Below are 18,136 nucleotides of genomic sequence, written 5' to 3'. Positions count from 1 at the left end.
ATTTTGAGAAATTGATACTAGAGCATAGGACTGTGTTTTTTTGAATGTCACTTACCTTACTGTTGGTAGATCCAACGCTGTTGGACCATGGGATTGCACCCAACTTTTCCTCTGAAAATTGTCCTAACCTGTCTGGAACATGTCTTATGTTCGCTGTGTGTTACACTGCATGGGCACCTATAGCTACTGACTTAGAACCCTTCACCTTATCAAGTCAAAGGGAGTACAGGAAGCTGTTTTGATATTTCCCATACACCTACAGTGTCCCTCAAATGTATACTTGATTGTAGGACGGTGGGAGTTTAATGTCAGCGACCTTTAATGTAGATCAGTCTTTTTTGACCTAAGGACTTGGCCCTACTTTCTGGCTCAAAACTAGAGTAAAGTGGGAGGAAACATGTCTTCTTCCAACACACAGAGAAGTCTTTGCTTTTCCAACTGATCACTCAAAGGAGTACAGCTATACTATGAAATGGTATTACACGCCATTGCAATTAAGTTTTGTTAGGAAGCTGTTTTGATATTTCCAAGGTGAATTTAATTCAACTTTATTCAAATAGCCCCAAATCACAACAACAGTCGCGTGAAGGCGTTTTATATTGTACAGCAGATCATACAATCGGTAGAGAATCTAACAATCATATGACCCCACATGAGAAAGCAGTTTGGCAACAGTGGGAAGGAAAAACATCCTTTTAACAGGAAGGCTGAGGGAGGGGGGCTATCTGCTGCAACCGGTCATGTAGGTAAAGGTTAATAATAGTGTACTTTGGGGCAACTATTTAATTCTGGGAGACTTTTGAGTGTGATTAAGTCTCTTAGCAAGAATCCACAGCACGGTAGAGCTGCAGCCCTCTTTGCTCTCATGTTTCTGATAAACAGAAAGCCAAAGCAACTTCCTCAACATGGAGATGAAAGGTAACGAAAGGATACCCTTTATCTTCCACCTGCAGTCCTCTGTACCACTCACCCCCTTTTTCAGGTCTGCTGTGCTGCACATGACTTACAAAACACACAAATAAAAATAAAAAAACAACAACCATGCACCACCACCAAGGATTTGACGATTTATTGACACAAGATGTGGTACTGTGACAGTAACAAATCATTTACAACAAGCTTACAGCAATGACACAAACTTTTCCATTTCATAAGATGCCGTGACCGACCTCGGCCCACATTCTGTGCTGCTGGAAACATTTCTATTTGCAGGAGTGTGTTTAAGACGATGCTGTGTTTAGAAAAAAAACAAACAAATAAAAAACTAATGGGATCTACAATGAAACGTAGGTTAGGAGCAGAATTTCAGACTTGAGGAAATCCACAGCTGAAATTAAGAAAGGGTAAAATGACAGCGAGCTCATGCAGGCACATTAATGTTCTCATCTCATGTACGTCACCAACACAACTGACACACTGGGATAGGGAGAAAGCATTTTTGCTTCATTTTTATACATAGTTACTAAACATTTTCTTACTACACCATTACTGGCCTACAGTACAACTCTGGGGGTTTGGGTATATGTACTCTAATGTTCATATAGCTCACACTATGCCAACTTTATAAGGATTCTTTTGAGAGTAATAAAAATAAACTTGGCAATTCATTTTTGTAAATGTGTGGTCCTGTGAATCTGACTTGGCGGATTTCCCACAGTTTAGCATTACATGAAAATCCCCCCAAGAAAATAAAAAATAAAAACACTGGCATTCAAATGACATGTAAAGCACATCAAGGAAATGAAACTAATGCAACAATAACACCTGTGAAAAGAAAACACACAGAGGTAGATGCACAATAAATAGGAATGAAAATATAGTTGTGAAAAGTGTGGCTGCAGTAAATGGGACCGTTTCAGAAAAGAGGAGGAGAAGAAAAAAAAAAAAATCGTGTCAAGCAAATAACCGGAAACAGAGTGGCACTGGAGTGTGAACACAAAATTGGCTGCTCTTGCTTTTGTAGTGGTTGTAAAACTTTAAGAATTTAAACCCATCAATGTCCTTTATGCCACCTGCTCATCAGAAGACTAAACAGTGTAACTTTTCCTTTGCTTATGGATTTATTTAATTTTTGAAGAGCACTTCATAAAATGTTATACTGAAGTTGTTTAATATCAGAACCAGCACAGCGAACTGCTTACGAACGCTTTAACAAGAAAAGGATAAGGTGGAGTGTCATTAAAAGGATTTAGAGCTTTGTGAAGACCGGATGGTTGTAAACGCCTCTGCCAGAAAGACCATAAATGGCATAAGGAAACAATGAAATGCCTAGATTTTGCAATTACAGGGTTGCTAACTTATCGCTAAGTTTCTCAATTAGTGTACAATGCTTCACAGTAAGGGGAGAAAAGTTGACATTTGTTTCTAAACAAATTGCACAAATTGTAAGTGATCCCACCAGATGTGGCAGAAGCAGTCAGACAGACGTTTCTGGTCTCAAAACAACAGAATACTGCTGTGACTCTGGAGGTACAACTGAAGCAAAGAAAGCGTCAAAAGTGGATCTAAATTAAAAGAAGTGCGAGCTGAACAAAGCAAGTCCCCACTCAGGACAATTTCATCATTAATCACATCTTCACAACAATAAGACGTAATGTTAAGGATGGAATGGTTTTCACTGAGATGTAAAAATAGGGGGTAGAATTAAGAGGATTTTAATGATGCTTTCAACTGCCAAAATAAAGGAAATGTCAACAGTACGCTTGATAATCACTCCCAATACCCTTTGTCTCATCTCACATTTACCCTGTTGATCACTTTGAGGAAAAACACAATCTCCAAAATTGCTTAGTATCCATCTTTTACTGTTTGGATTCTCTTGTTTTGGCAGTCAGCTGCACATACAAAAAAATAAAATAAAAAAAACAAAACAAAACAAAAAAAACACTGCGGTTTGTTGTCAGGATGAAGCAGAGTCGGCAAGTGGTGAAGTGCGTCAATTCTTCAGCACAGAATCGTACATCTGGTAGACGTACTGAGACACTTCTGGAGCCCGACACTTCAGAGAGAGCTGTGGACAAAAGGAGAGCAGAGTTATAAAGGGAGACGCACTCACTCACACATTTATAAAGATGCTCAATCACAGCTCTGTTTACACTGCTTATACTGACCAACTGAGGAATAAAGGAGTAAAACTGGAATGAGGGATGTTATTGACAGTGCTTTTCCCATTTTACTTTGAGGATTTGTGCTGTGTACAAGGAAGGTCAGGATGTGGGTCAGGATCTTGTACGAATATTGTAGCGTGCTTCCCCTACTGAAGGGTAGTGCTGTGTAATTGTATTCCCTTACCATTTTATTACAGCATTCTCACTTTTTGTCCACAACTGAAATGATCAGCTCATTAACACAAATAACCGGTAATTATTTGAAAATCATTAGCTGCTTTTCGAGTAGTATAAGTTAAAATAAATAAATAAATACTGGTTATTTTCTGGATTCACTATATTCTATACCATGACTTACTGATTTTCACTGTATTTATAGTTACTTTGAACTTTTAACTGGTGGTCAGCTAAAACAAGAAAATCTTTGTAAGCAAAGGTGAAACTTTCCTCATTACTTTTTAAAACCCAGAACAGCGCGTCAAAATGTAAATCTTGTGATGCTATACCGTGTAGTTGGGGTTGCCAGGTTGAATGCGGAGCTCAGCCAGGATCCAGATGCCATTGGTTAGCTTCAGGGACTGGTAGAGCATGTCTTGGCCTTCTACATTTCTCTTGGCAATGGTGTAGATATTGTTATTCTGCAGCTTCCCTGAAACTGTGTCTGCAAGACCGGAAGGTTTCTCAGATTATGATTACACCTCACTCACATTTCAGAAGCCACATAAAAACACACACACAAGAGGGTGCTATCACTACTGGAACCATAATCACTTTAAGGAACTCACACTAATGTATGCATGGGCTAATACAAAGTCCACTACTGGCAAAGGGTAAACTAGGTTTGTGAGGATTTTAATCAACTTCAACCTTTAGATGTCAGTAAAGCTGGACAGATATTCTGAAAGTAGTACTGCTTTGGTCAACTTTTAGCTATCAGAATGCTAGGATTATAGTGGCAAAAATATTGTGAACTTTTTTAAAGGAAAGGAGATGTTCAGCATTGGTTAAAAAGAAAGAGTATCCAAAGATAAGCATGCGGGTGGAGAAAGAAAACAGAGAGAAATAAGGCTTTTTGGATAAGTTGGAGTATTTTTGATGTCTTAAAAATAACAGAGGTTTTTAAACACTGAGCTGAGAATGTGTTAATCAGTCATCTATATATTTAATGCAACCACGCTGATGATATGGTTAGCTTAAATTGTATTCAATCATTGAAACAAAGAAAAACTACTTCAAAAATGCATCATTGTGCCATTTGCCATATTTTGCACGAGTAAAAGCATTGTCTAATATTTTGATATGTTAGAGAAACTACCAAATAAAGAAGTATAGAGCCAAGTTATGAGGACGAGAAAGAAAACAATAAACAAGCAGGTAAAAATAATTTAACATGCTCATGAGATTTTTGACAAATTTGTCTACCTGCATTAAGGTGGCAGTCCTTTATCTGATACTGTAGCTCATTCTCATTTGGGATGTCTTTCCAAGTAGCCAGGAACACCTGTCGCTCTGAAGAAGAAAAAACAAAATATCCGACAGCAGTGATGTAGAAAGTGTTGGATGTTTCAAACCACTGACATTGATAATTCAAAGCCCTTTAAATGATTTACTGTTTTGTTTGATTCTATTCAGATCTATTATTAGGGATGAAGGAATTCTTTTCATTCCATAGAAATTACACTTCACAATAAGGTAGGTTTCAGTTGCCTATAACATACTTTTACAGCCCAAAAGCAGACTGAATATACATTTCCCAAGTAACAGCAATGTTTGTCAAGCTTCAATAGCTGTGAGGAATATAATTAGCCATTTAAGGAATAGTACCACACTGTTGTTGCTGTTTTAAAAGGTTTTAAGAATTTTACCCATTTTTCCATCCTCAACAAAGAATACATTGAGAGGGATGAGTACGCTGAAGTAGAACACATCAATGCTGTTCTTTACAGCCACCTATAGGAAAGACAAGAGAACATGGTAAGTTTGACATCTTGAGTATAACAACCAATATACCAACATTTGCATTCAATCAGGTTAAAACTGTAAACTAAACATCAGTTTCTAAAATATATTTTATGAGGGCTAGCTGTTTTTCTCAGTTTCCAATTCTTGTACTGAGTGCAAACACCCTGGAATTTTCATTTTTTGCAAGATGCTGAGAAATTATTTCTGAACTAATGGCCATGTCACACTAAATAATAATTAAAAAAAACCAAACAAAACAAAACACACATTTCAGAGAGACAGAAAAAGCAAGACACCTGTCCCTGGCCAGGTCTTTAAATGTGTTCCACTGCTGATAAAATGTGTGGCCACTGTGTGCTGCTGTACCTGAAGATTATTGAGAGGGTCCATCTTCATAACTGGCCCAATGGTGTTAAGAGGCAAAGAGATCTCAATACTCTGATTGGGCATCAGTGGAGTATGAACGGGCAGAGGACTGGTGGGGATCACCCCAAAACTGCAGAAACATATATTAATATTAAAGTTAGTTTTAAAACGTTTCTGAAAGAGTGCAATAAGCAATGACATGACATTCCTGTTGAGTCAGATCACTGACCTGTTCTTGTTAAACTGGATAGCAAAGTCGGTCATGTGTTGTAGGGCTTTGTTGGTGAAAGTCATGTCCATGTACATGTGACCCTGACGGCGAGAGAATGTTCCAGAGATCTCGAGCCCTTTAGCTTTCACTGCAGGAAGCCATACCTGGTAAAAAGTACAACTGCAGTCAATAACACAGACAGTGTTTTACTTACGTTACACCTTCCAAGAAAAAGTTGCGTGAACTCACTGCTTTGGGGACTGCATAGCCTCCTGTGGTGATGGCCATGCCTGTGGAAAGCTCAAATAAGTCGTTGAGGCCACTGCTGGTGGCAGGAGGTGCAGGTGTAGGTGAAGGAGCAAAAGTGTTGGGGACTGATGACGGGATAAAATTTTGTCCCACCTGCAACAAAAATCACAACAAAAACACACACAAAACACAATCTAATAAAGTATAATTTTATGAAGTATCGCAGAAGACTTGAGAAATTTACTAAAATCTACTAAACGGGTCACACAGAAAATAAAATCTTAGACCAGAACAACGGAAGAAGCAACTGATTTGGTCTTTGTGATTATGAAGAAAAAAACAAAAACAAGATTTCAATCACATCAAAATCACGATTAGCCAAATCAAAAAAATCAAATGTGAGATTAATTTAAAAGAGTAAAAATTTTGTTTTGCCTGTTTGAGCCCATTTGTTATAAAAAATATTATTTGAAAAAATACATTAGAAGTCCAAATTAACATCATATTAACTAAGCCTCTTACAATGTATAAAATCATACAAGAGTATGGAAAAGAGGGCATAAACAAATATATCAGTTCTGTGTATATTTTTATATGTTCAAATTGATGGAAAAAATTATGATATATTGATATATTGAAAGTGATATTGATGGAAAATATGAAAATCTACTATTTTCATAAGGTGGTTGTAATTATTGGTTGCCCAAAAAATTACAAAGGATTTAGAAAAGAGGTTTCTAGTCTATGAATGGCTCTACAACACAGTAAAATCTGTTGCGTCCTCATTACTACACAATGACCTCTTCCTTTCTTTAAAGCCTATAAATGGTGTCAGTGGCCATGTCACCACCACCCCCCCACCCCCAAAAATGACCATAAATATAATGTCTACTGCATTCCCACACTATGAATATTTAAGGAAGGTCTTAACAGGAAGTGAGAAAGAGAACTAAGTGATGTATTCATCCTGATGTCTGACAGAAGGAGAAGGCTTTCAGTTTGCCCCTGTATGCCTTTGTGTGTCCCATCAAAGACTTAAATGGGCTAAAACATTCAAAACATCCGTGTGGTCATCTTGTTGAAAAATGCGTGAGTAAGACGAGTGTGGTGGGTTAAATTCAGGAAGCATGCAGCATGCAGACGGCCAAACAGAAGGGCTTGACTTACTGCTGGACTTCCCCCAACACCTCCGCCCAGGTCTCCCCCCAGCTACAGGAGAGAGGAGAGGCCACCAAAGACAGCATCCAAACATTATCGACAGACCAAAGACACAAAGACAGAGACAGAGACTTTCTTAGCAACCATAACCCATCAAGAGGAGCCCTCACTTTCTGGGAAATATTAATCTCTGCATTGTAGGTTAGACATTAAAAAAAAAAAAAAATCACTCTGCAAGGAGATTATGAAGAAATCCAGATATTCCGGCAGCTCGGAGAAGTGGTAATAGAAGACAAATACCTAGTAACATGTTTATGAGCCAATGTTACGGTATTAAAACATTTTAAATTTGTGTTACAGCAAGATACAGCATATGAGCATAACAGTTACTTTTTATCACAAGCGCACTTGCATGAACACATAAAACCCAGTAGAAAAGAAAATGGTGTCAGCAGGTACAAGATCTGAACAGGTCTTCTTCAACTATAACAATCCTAAGGAGGAACAAAGAAAAACTAACTTTTCATCATATACCCATTTCTTTTGGGAAAATTTCAGCTTTCCAGATGTTTTACAACTGCCTGCACAGCCTCTTTCCTCCTTAATGTGATGAAAGAGTCATTAAAATGAATGGTGATAACCACTAGGTAGCATCACGTAACCAGCACTGGTAAACTATAGAAGGATCTAATGGGAGTCAAAGCTTGAAAACAGTATAAACGTCTATTATTATTCCATACAATGTGCCAAACACGTAAGACCCATTGCTGCAATGACAATTAAGTGCAATCGCTCAGTGGATCTTTACCTAAATTTAGTAAAGTAAGTGTGCATAAATATGCTCATGCTCACCAAACTGTCAAGGCCTCCTCCCAGAAGGTCCACCGCACCCATCTGCATGGAGGAGACCTGGGGCACATTGACTGGAGGACCCAGGTCCAGGTTCAGCAGATCACCCAACAGGTCACCCTGACTGGGAATGACATGTGGCTGGTCCATGGCTGCTGCTGGCCCACCGCTCACTGGGCTCTCACCTGTGTCGATGCTGTCGTAAGGCAAAACAGTAGACTGGTAAATGAAATGTACTTGGAAACTCAAATCCTAAGAGCTCCAAAAGTATCACAGATCACTGGAAAATTATGAAAGAATGCAAAATAGTAGAATCTTTAGTTATGAAGCACGGCAACAACTTTCTTTAACCTCCTAAGGCATGCATTTTTAATTTAACTTTGATATTTGGGCATATTGGGACCCAATGAATGTAAAAACAAAAGAATTACCAGTTCTTGTTTTGTTTTTTACCTGATTTTTGTTTTTTAGAAAAATGAGAGCCACATATGAGGATATTTGTTTAAAATTTTGATAGAACAGTGGCAGTATATTGTCCTTGTAGGTGGATGTCAGTCCCTTGTAGAGCAAAATTAAGTATTTTGGTCGAAATAACCCAAAATGTGATGTCCACATATGTGGACGCCAGGTCCTAGGAAGTTAAACATTATATTTGGGGGAGGTTTTTATTGCATTTAGTAGATTTACTGGAGAGTAGACAAGAAGGCAGGGGGGCAAAGATGAGCAGTAAAGGGCCATTGGGTCCAGGCTGCTGCATGAGATTTCCATCTCACCTTGTGAGCTAAACTAGCAGCAAACAAGCACACTGCTAAAGAGGGCCTTGTGCTACAGCACTGTGTTGGAACAGAAATGTCAAATTTTTTATATCATAAAACTTGTTTCCATTATGTAAATACATTTCCTTATTAAACTGGGACAAATACAGTACATCCACTTCAACGGAAATTCATCTAAAAGTCCTCAAGTCCACAGCTTCCTGTTGTAGATTCTTCTTTCACACAAGATTTTGCCTGACTCTTCAACATCAGTGGGGCATGAGGCAATATCTTAAGAGTTGGGCAATGTCCTGTTTTCGAAACTAGTTTAAAGCATAAACTGAGCTATGATTAACAAATTGAACAGTTCTCAGCTCACATATACAACATACAATATCACATTAATAAGTATTATCCAACATTTTCTTGAAACCAAACCAAATGCTTTGAAACCAGAAGACTGCATTTTAAACTGCTGGATGAATAAGAAACTCTGTCTTTATCTTAAAAACATCAAACCACTCACACCAATTACTTTTTTTTTTTTTTTAAGTAGCACTAATTTTAACAGTTTAGACTTTAGACTCAGCTGCTTGTTGTCAAACAGATCAATACGGGCACATTCCTGGAAATTATGAAGTGGTACAAGTACAACGATAGCCACTATAGTGTTTCTGCTTATAAACACCAGGGATCAAGCAAAATCTACTCCTCAACAATTACAGGTTGTGTAATTTTATCTCACAATTTCGACATATGACACATTTTCATGAACTGACCTTCCTGGCCAATTTGCAAATTTTCCATGCAACAGAACTGAACTGCTGAAGGGATAAATACTTCCTCTTATATATGGAAAATGGAAGCAAAGCAAAGTGCGACCAATATGAAATATCTGAATATAATCAGTTTACGCCAGTGTGATTATTAAAGTTAAGCTCCTTTCAAGAATTTCAAAAATTCAACCGTTTTATTACACTGATCTTTCAGGCCATCATGTCCAAAAAGCCATATATTAAAGTATGAGCTCTATGTATTAGTACAATGGACTAGTAGTGAAAGCAATAAAAGTTTTGCATGACAGCGTCCGGCACCCAGAACAACAGCTGGTAAAAGCAGCTGACATGACATTGTGTAGAACTGGTATGGCACTGAAAACAGTGTCTGACCTGCTGTGCTGAACAGGAAGGTGCTTCCGGTGGATTCCATGGCTTCCCTCCACAAAGGCGCTGGGGGGCTTGTGATACACAGAGGCCAGAGAACCAATGTGGCATATAAGCTCATCCAGTAGGGTGGGCTCTATTAGGTCGGTCTCCTCTGAGATTAGGGGTTTCTCTGACAACACCACCTCTTTAGCGGTTACGGGGTCAGTGGACAACAGGCGCCAATAAATGTAGCCTCTGTCACGCAGGTCAGGATTGTCAGAGTCCTGCATAGGAGGTCAACACGTTGTGCAAGTTATACTCAACATAGGCAGAAATCACATACCAGAAGATTGTGAGGACCACAGTTTCACAAGTCGTTACAAAAGTGGCAGCTAAGAAAGCTACATATCTGAGAATAATACTTTCATATATGTTAGAGAAAGAAACACTTCTCAGAGAGAGGGAAACCGAACAAGTCATCAAAATCATGCAAAGCCTCTTCAGAATAAAATATACGACTCACTTGAGTGGCCAAGCTGAGGACTTGCTGCACCAGCTCCTGAGTCTCTGATGGCTTCTTAAGGAACAGCTTGACAATGGCGGTCAACAGAGTAAGCTGGACCTGCAAGTCCGAGCACACACACACCATTGGAATATGGCTGTGTTTTACATGCAATGCCTTTGAAAGTCTAACCCCTCATCATAGCTGTGGTAGGTCAAAAAATATTTGAAACAGTCGATCCCCGACTACAACACTTAATGATATTTACAGAAACATAAATCAGAAAGGCCAGCTCTGTTCTGGGATGCTCTCTGGACCCAGTGGAGGTGGTGAGTGACAGGAGAATGGCGGCTAAGCTGTCATCCCTGTTGGACAACGTCTCCCACCCCATGCAGCAGACTGTGACAGCACTGAGCAGCTCCTTCAGTGGGAGACTGCGGCACCCACGGTGTGGGACGGAGAGATTTCGCAGGTCTTTCCTCCCCACTGCTGTCAGACTCCACAACAAAGACTTTAACTGAACAAACACACACATCCACACATGTGCAATAACACTAAGTGCAATAATCTTTTCTGGCATCGTTGTATTTTTACTCAGTTGTATATAGCATTCGTATTCTATTTTTATCTTATTGTATATTTTTATTCTATTTTATTCTACTGTATATAGTATATTATTTTATTCTATTCTGTACAGCTGTGTACTGTATTTATTCTTATTGTATTCTAATTTTTGCGTCATAACTTTTGCACTGTCCACTCCTGCTGTGACAAAACAAATTTCCCACATGTGGGACTAATAAAGGTTATCTTATCTTATAAGATTATTGAAACCTTTCTTATTTAATTCATAACAATACACAATATAATTACAAATCATAGGAACATTGTTGACATTGTTAAAAAAGTCAAAATGATAAAATACATGAAAACATTTTATTATTCTAGATAAACTGTTAAAATTCAACTCAATGTTTTTTTGTAAGCAAGACTAGCCTTTCTGAAATATGTAATGCTGCTCTCGTATATTGTATCGTAATCTGTGTATTTTATTTTACATGAGTATTTTTTTTTTTTAAATAAACTTACCTGAGTGCTCTCATCATGGAAGCCCTCAAGGAAGCTCTCCAGCAACTCATCAGCGTTGTCAATCCGCTCAGCATACTCGCCAACAATCCAGATCATGGCAGCTCGAGCGTCAGGCTCATCCAAGGAATCCAGGTTCTCACAGAGTGTGGCAATGATGCTTTCATACCTAAAGAACACCATATCTCTAAAGTAAGAATCGGACTACACACTACACATCACATGAAATGACATGTACACATGTGAGCTACACAGTCCATCAATTTTTTAAAAAGGTTTATATAGAGCACTGGATAGTTACTCGATAAACACTTTTCACGCATTCAATGAGAAACCTACTTGTTGGGGTACTTGCGGAAGATGTCCCTGATGACCACAATAGCCTCCTGAACCACATAGTTGACCTTAGTCTGGATCAGGTCCAGCAGAGTGCTGACACAGCGCTCTGCCGATTGCTGAAGGGAAACAGGACAGAAACATCTGTCACCTTTACTACCAGAAAAGAGTTTTAAATTACTAATGACACATCATTATTTTAGCTCACTGGGCCCATAATTCTCACCTCAACTTTGATGGCACAGCGTCCGATGGCTCGTACAGCTTTACGCACAAAGTCCACATCTACCTCTGTGGCATACTCCTTCAATTCAGCCAAAACCTGCAAATCACAGAACAGAAGTGAATCATTTTAAAACTACTTTCTATAAATAATGTTAAAGATTTTCGAACAATTAATTGCTACAATATACTTTTAGTCTTGTTTTCTGTGAAGTACCTGGGCAATGTTAGCCTGAGAAGCCAAACGGATCATGATGTCCAGTTTCTCCAGTTTCACATAGATGGGGTCATTGTATTTGACAAAGAACACCTTGATCTCCTGCTTCAGGATCTCAGGCCTGCACAAAATCAATACATGACACATTATAGTGTGGCACCTAGTCCAAAAGAAAAATCCCAAGAAGGGATTTAATGCTTTTCAAGTAGCAGGCAACTAAGCATGTAAGTGTCAGTCATAGAGTAATATTGCCTGCTATAGCCCTTAAGCTGCTAGACAAGAAGGTTTATCCTGTGTGTGTGCTAAGGTTCAGTTCAGTGTGTACACACAAAAAATATACATTAAAAGGTGGTGAGAACAAAAATAGAAATCTGTCTTTCCCAGCTTCCAATTGCTTGTCATAAGAGTGTGTAAACAAACAAACACAGTAAAATATGAAGAAATTACAATAAGGAAATAACCAAATTTCAAAATCTATATATTAAAAATATTTTTAGAGTTAATATTAAACCCAGCAGCTCAACTTGAAACCTTTCTCTGTCCTTTCTGACAATATACCTCTTCTGGACGATGAGGTTGATGTTCCTCAGAGCCACATACTGGACCTCTGGCTCCCCGGAGAGCAAGGTGACCAGTGGGGGAGATAACTTCTTCAGCAATGTGTTGTAGTAGTCAGAATCCTTGGGCAGCAGCTCCAAGAACTTCATCAGTACCTTCACAGCTGACAGCACCACCGCTGAGTTGGCATGAGACAGCCGGGGGGTGACACGCTCACAGATGCTTTGAGGAGAAGAAGCAGAAATCTCATCATTTTCAGTGGTGTCATGTAGTGATAATGCTGGGCTTATCTCTGGTCTTAAAAGGATTTTTCTAACTCTGATTAATATCACAAATGGTGTAGTTTTAAGTAAAAGTTGACAGGACTGCTACCTTTGAGCCTCACGCTCATCCTTGGGGTTGTAGTTGGACAGGCAGTCCAGGATGAAGGTCTGTCCCCACTCTGTGCACTCGTTGAGGGCCGTCAGCAGCTTGTTGATATTCTGTGGATTGAGGTCCAGCAGGTTGCTGTTGGGGTGAGACTCACTGATCTCTGATAACGCAGCAACTGCATTGGCCACAACCTAAAATGCAAGATATGAAACAATAATGATTTCAACAATAATTAACTCTATATTAACTTAATTATTCTTTAATAGTAATCCAAAGGAAACTAACAGCATTTTTAAAGCACTAACACAACTTTGGGAAAGATACAGATAGAGGTGTAAAGTACTGAGACCTACCATGGGATTGGAGTCAGCAATAAGATCTCTCAGGGAGTCCAGGAAGCCCTGGTCCTCCACCATCTGGGCATTGATGTCATGAAGTTTAGCTACACAAACAGCTGCAGTCTTCCTCACATATGGGTCCTCATCCTTCAAGCACTTTCTCAGTGGCTCACACAAGTACTCTGTGATCTTGTCCACCCGAATGCAACCCATGGTGCGGACGGCAAGAGCCCTGATCAGAGGATTGGGGTCCTCACAGTCCTAAGGAATAGGCGAAGAAAGATTTTACATAGGTACAATGGGCGTCAAAGTTAAAAAACTAACTCACTTTGTAATTTGGAGCAAATCATGAGCTTGTGTGCAAGACACATCTGAAAACTGTACAAAAATCTTAATCCCTATTGGCATGTAGGAAACCCATTGATCGATCCTGCGCAACAGCATGGACAAACTATGGTAGCAGGAAAACAATAAAAAGTATTTTTAGATTTAACTGCCTTAGTGCAGATTAGTGTAGGATGCCGTTAATCAACAGTTCATTCTCTGTCTTGCCTTGACGAAGCTGTTAACGGCCATTATAGCCATATCAGGCTGGCTCTTGGCGTAGTTCATCAAGTAGAGGTACACCAACTTCTTCAGCTCCAGGTTGTCAGTCTGCATGCAGTTGACTACATCTGGGAACAAAGAACTGAGAGCAAAGCAAATTGACTTCAAAAAGGAGTACTAGACAATGTTGCGACACTGTCATGTTCTCTCACACTAGCTGTGAATTTACTGCATGAGTAACTGTCCTGAACTCACATCAGTACAAATCGGCTTAACGGACATATCATACAACTGTAGTATGACTAATTAATGTCTGTAAAGCTTTAGCACACTGTGAAAAAACACTGTGTGCAAAGTGATCATCAATAACGATGTCTGAATAGCCTGAAAGTAATAAAAACATCCTTTCATTCACACTTTTACCTCCTGATTTCTGAGGCTACTAGTCAGATATATAAAAAGAGTGAAAATGGCCAGAGCTCCAAGTACCTTAGCAACTGCTCTCTCCTATTTTTTAATCTCTGCTACTGTGTTCTCTTAATTTGCAATGACTGATTTCCTTGACCGATGGCAATCAATAGCAAAGCAGTGAGCCCCCTGAACAATACTGAGACTTTTATTTACTATTACTCTCTTAGCAGCACTGACAGTTCCAGGAACATATCCTGGGAGTTGGCAGAGAGCAGCGGAAACAAAAGCAGAGCCGGAAACAATGACCACACATCAGTCTACTGAGGATGAGACTAATCAGCTTTCCAAAAGCAAAACTCAGAGTTAAATATCAGCAGCTGAATTACTTAGGAGAGTGAAGGACTTTAATCCAATTGTCTGTTGGTCAGTAAGCACAACACAATTTTCTTCTTGTTTAAGATATTCGGTGCCAACACATAATGCAACTGAGAAATCACAGACGCCACGTCACTTTGATTTGCTTATCTTATCACACTGTTATAGTTATAGACCTGTGTGGCGCATGTCATAAATGCAGTGTACCTGACATCTTTGCCAACAGTCATGGCAGCAATGACCTTCTTCACTGCCTCTTTCCTCTTCTCCTTCTTCTCATTGTTCAGCTCTGCCTTCAGTTCAAAGATCTCCCCTGAAAGATGAATCAGATGAAGAGTTGACGGCAGTACTGTTTATATATACACTGCCATAGATTTCCAATCTCTAACATGCCTACATGAACAAAAACAATTTCTCTATCATACTCACCTTTTTTGTTTGTTGTGAAATATTTGGAGTCCGTCATGATTGTGGTCCTTAGTTCTGTAAAAAAATAAATAGATATATACATTTAAAAAAATATTACATAATCATTCAGTGAGGCTGCCATATGACTAAGTGGCGTGGTGACAAGCCACAAAGTAGTTCAATGAAATTCAGTCATCAGGTTTGCCTCCAACATAGTACACTGCAACAGCCAGTAACCAATCTAAAAATGTTACAGGTTTCTTCTATGACAGACCAACCTGATGTGTTTAGTTTCTAAATGAATGTATGAATAACTGCCTTACAAATATACAAGGTTACACTACAAGTATGGAGAACACCCCTTTCAATAAATAACTGAGCAAAATCCGTTGTGGAAATGAAAGCTTATGAGCCCCAAGCAAAATACCAAATATTAGCTGGAGTGGTGTTAAACACAACCAGTGGACTACAGAGCACTGTAATCGCATAGTCTGGATTCATTAATATGGCTTTATTTTCAGGAATTGTAATGGAGGATCCTGGGTTTGGCACAGGTTAGGAGAACCATTTATGTCTGAATTATACACTCCCAACTGTTTTACAGAGTATATGAAGTTCTAGTAAACTCTGAAATAGGCAACTTAATTTTATCATAATGCACCACACTAGGGAAGTACAGAATGCAATTTTATTATGTTTAATTTGTTTTTGTTATTATTCATTCCCCTTTCTTCTTCTTTCAGATGATTCCTTTAGGGGTCACCACAAAGGATCATCTGCCATCCTATCCCTTGCATCCTCCTCTGTCACACCAACCCTCTGCATGCCCTCCTTCGTTAAATGCATGAATTTTATTATTTTTATTTTCTTTGCAGTCTTCCTCTTTTCCTCCTGTCTGGCAGTTTCCTATTCAACATTGTTTGTCTGGTATTTCCACTATCCCTCCTCTGCACATGTCCAAACCATCTCAGCCTTGCCTCTGTAACTTTGTCTCCAAACTACTCAACCCGTGCTGTCCCTCTGTACTCATTTCTAATCCTGTCCAGTGTGGTCTGAGCATATTGTGCTTTGACAGCTCCAGCTCGGCCTTCCATCTTTTTTGTCAGTGCCACTAGAGCATATCTCTGCCTCTCCAGGCTCTCTTTCACCTGCTCCCTTGCTTCAAGCTCAACTGCAATTTGAAACATAGTCAAGCAAAATGCCTTCTGTAGAAAGGTTTTATGGTCAGATGAGACAACGATTGAGCTATTTGACCACAGTGACAAGAGATATGTTTGGAGGAATAATGGCAGGGCTATCAAATCTAAGAACAGAGTGGCAGCTGTAAAGCACGGCGGTGGTAGATTTATTTACCAATTCTGACGAGAAGAGTGGTCAAGAATTATGGCTGTTGATCGCTAGCAAAAGCATCTGGGGAAGATACAACTTACTAAGGGACACTTAACCAAATATTAATGGGGGTTTATGTATATATTTGAATCTGTATGGATGAGAGAAAATCCAACATAATTTCAAACTTTTGCAGAGTTATTAATGATGTAAGCTCTACAATCATGCAAACCTGGAAAAGAATTCGAAGTTCGGAGCAATCATTAAAAGCACAAACATATGATATCGATGTCCATAATGACTGTATGTAAACCTATGACCACACATTTATGTATCTGTACAGCCCTAGCTAAAACATGCTATTACATTGAAGAAAACGTACTTAGCGTTACATCTTAAACAATTAAACCTTTACTTTAGCCGGCATTAGCCATTTTCTTCATCTGTATGGTGAAGAAGAACCTACTCTAATCTAACGGTGACATTAACTGCTCTGTGTTTCTGGGTGTGACGACGTTTGACCTCTCAACAAACATCAGGTTAGCTTTAATTAACCGGGAGGCACAGCACTTCCACTTAGCTAGCGTTAGCTAAATGCTAAATACATCCGCTCCCTCCTGCGATACCACAAATATTAACAACAAACTCCAAACACAGACAACTTCTAACATCAACCTGGGTTTACAGTCCGATATGACAAGATTTCGTTATGTTAAATCTGGAGTCAAAATAGAAACGTGAGCAGCGGCCCAGTTTCCAGGAGCTGCCTTTACGGTAGCTAAACGATGAGCAGCCCTGCAAAAATACAGTCGATACAAAATCACACCACAATGACAGCAAGGTTAAAAGAAGGTCCTGTATTGTATAATATCGCCCATACCTTGCTGAGTATACGTGAGAAGAGAAAAATATTCCACTGGGTGTCAGACGCAGGGTGCTCCTTCGTCTGTTTGGAGGAAGATGGAGAACCAGGATAACGATGGTGCGTTCACACTCATCGGAAACTGGACAACTTCCCTCCTGAGGTAAAGAATACCAGGATGCGTTGTTGCAGCGAACACATTTGGTTGATTTTATAACGGCTGTTAGTAGATGTTTGTATAGTTAAGATCTGCGAATATAAATGATGTATTATATAAAATGTATATGCAAATCCAGGAAACCACTAACGGCAATGACACCACACGGTTTCGAGGTCATGTGTACAAATCGGTCGGTAGGGTTTATATATTTTTTTGTAATTGGATTCACAGGCAAATATAAATCAGTGTAAACTTTAGTATTTAAAGGGGAAATTTACATTACATAATAAATGACTCTATATGACGGCACGGTTTCCTATGATCATGAATGCAACACTGGAGGGAACTCTTGGTAGGGATTTCGCCGTGTCCTCACAGCCAGGAAAAGAATTCCATAACATCAGCGTTTCACCTTCACTGTACAGTCCTGGCTTTTTCAAAGCAGTTTCAAATCAGGAGCTGCAAAGTACTCCCCTGCGTCTGAACGCAGCCCAAGAGTTGGAAAAAGGAAGGATACTCATGTTGATGTGAAATATGTTCAGTGCCTCAGGCATGAAGGAACATGTAGAATCAGACAGATACAGTTTTGTTATGTTTAAGTCCTTGAAACAT

General features: G+C 39.2%; 1 protein-coding gene across 2 annotated transcripts; it reads right to left on the bottom strand.

Annotated features, from left to right (window-relative positions):
* Positions 1-1,054: 1,054 nt before the first annotated feature.
* On the bottom strand, positions 1,055-17,534 carry ap2b1 (adaptor related protein complex 2 subunit beta 1). 2 transcript variants are annotated; one of them, XM_026182022.1, is made up of 22 exons: positions 17,383-17,534; positions 15,195-15,248; positions 14,973-15,078; positions 13,986-14,121; positions 13,449-13,694; positions 13,096-13,286; positions 12,724-12,945; positions 12,166-12,286; positions 11,953-12,048; positions 11,730-11,845; positions 11,394-11,559; positions 10,326-10,424; positions 9,827-10,086; positions 7,906-8,098; positions 7,063-7,104; positions 5,896-6,048; positions 5,665-5,810; positions 5,436-5,565; positions 4,973-5,057; positions 4,530-4,616; positions 3,614-3,768; positions 1,055-3,010 (listed from the first exon to the last, which is right to left on the bottom strand). In XM_026182022.1, exons 2-22 carry the CDS (start codon positions 15,229-15,231, stop codon positions 2,936-2,938), a joined length of 2,862 nt encoding a protein of 953 aa, XP_026037807.1. In that variant the 5' UTR covers positions 15,232-15,248; positions 17,383-17,534; the 3' UTR covers positions 1,055-2,935. The 2 variants fall into 2 exon arrangements, with proteins under 2 accessions (XP_026037807.1, XP_026037808.1); XM_026182023.1 differs by lacking the exons at positions 1,055-3,010; positions 3,614-3,768 and adding an exon at positions 3,784-4,078.
* Positions 17,535-18,136: the final 602 nt, after the last annotated feature.

The sequence above is a fragment of the Astatotilapia calliptera genome, chromosome 10, assembly GCF_900246225.1.
Source record: "Astatotilapia calliptera chromosome 10, fAstCal1.2, whole genome shotgun sequence".
Classification (NCBI taxonomy): domain Eukaryota; kingdom Metazoa; phylum Chordata; class Actinopteri; order Cichliformes; family Cichlidae; genus Astatotilapia; species Astatotilapia calliptera.
The sequence above is the reverse complement of the archived record's forward strand: the minus strand, read 5'-3'. Positions and strand labels throughout refer to the sequence as shown.

What these genes read in the sequence shown, in the direction of transcription:
- ap2b1 (XM_026182022.1), bottom strand. Translation starts at nt 15,231, where the DNA reads ATGACGGACTCCAAATATTTCACAACAAACAAAAAAG. An exon ending in TTTCACAACAAACAAAAAAG is followed by an intron (nt 15,079 to 15,194) that starts GTGAGTATGATA and finishes TTCATCTTTCAG; the next exon opens with GGGAGATCTTTGAACTGAAG. An exon ending in TCCATGATGAGAGCACTCAG is followed by an intron (nt 10,425 to 11,393) that starts GTAAGTTTATTT and finishes TCGGACTTGCAG; the next exon opens with GTCCAGCTTACTCTGTTGAC.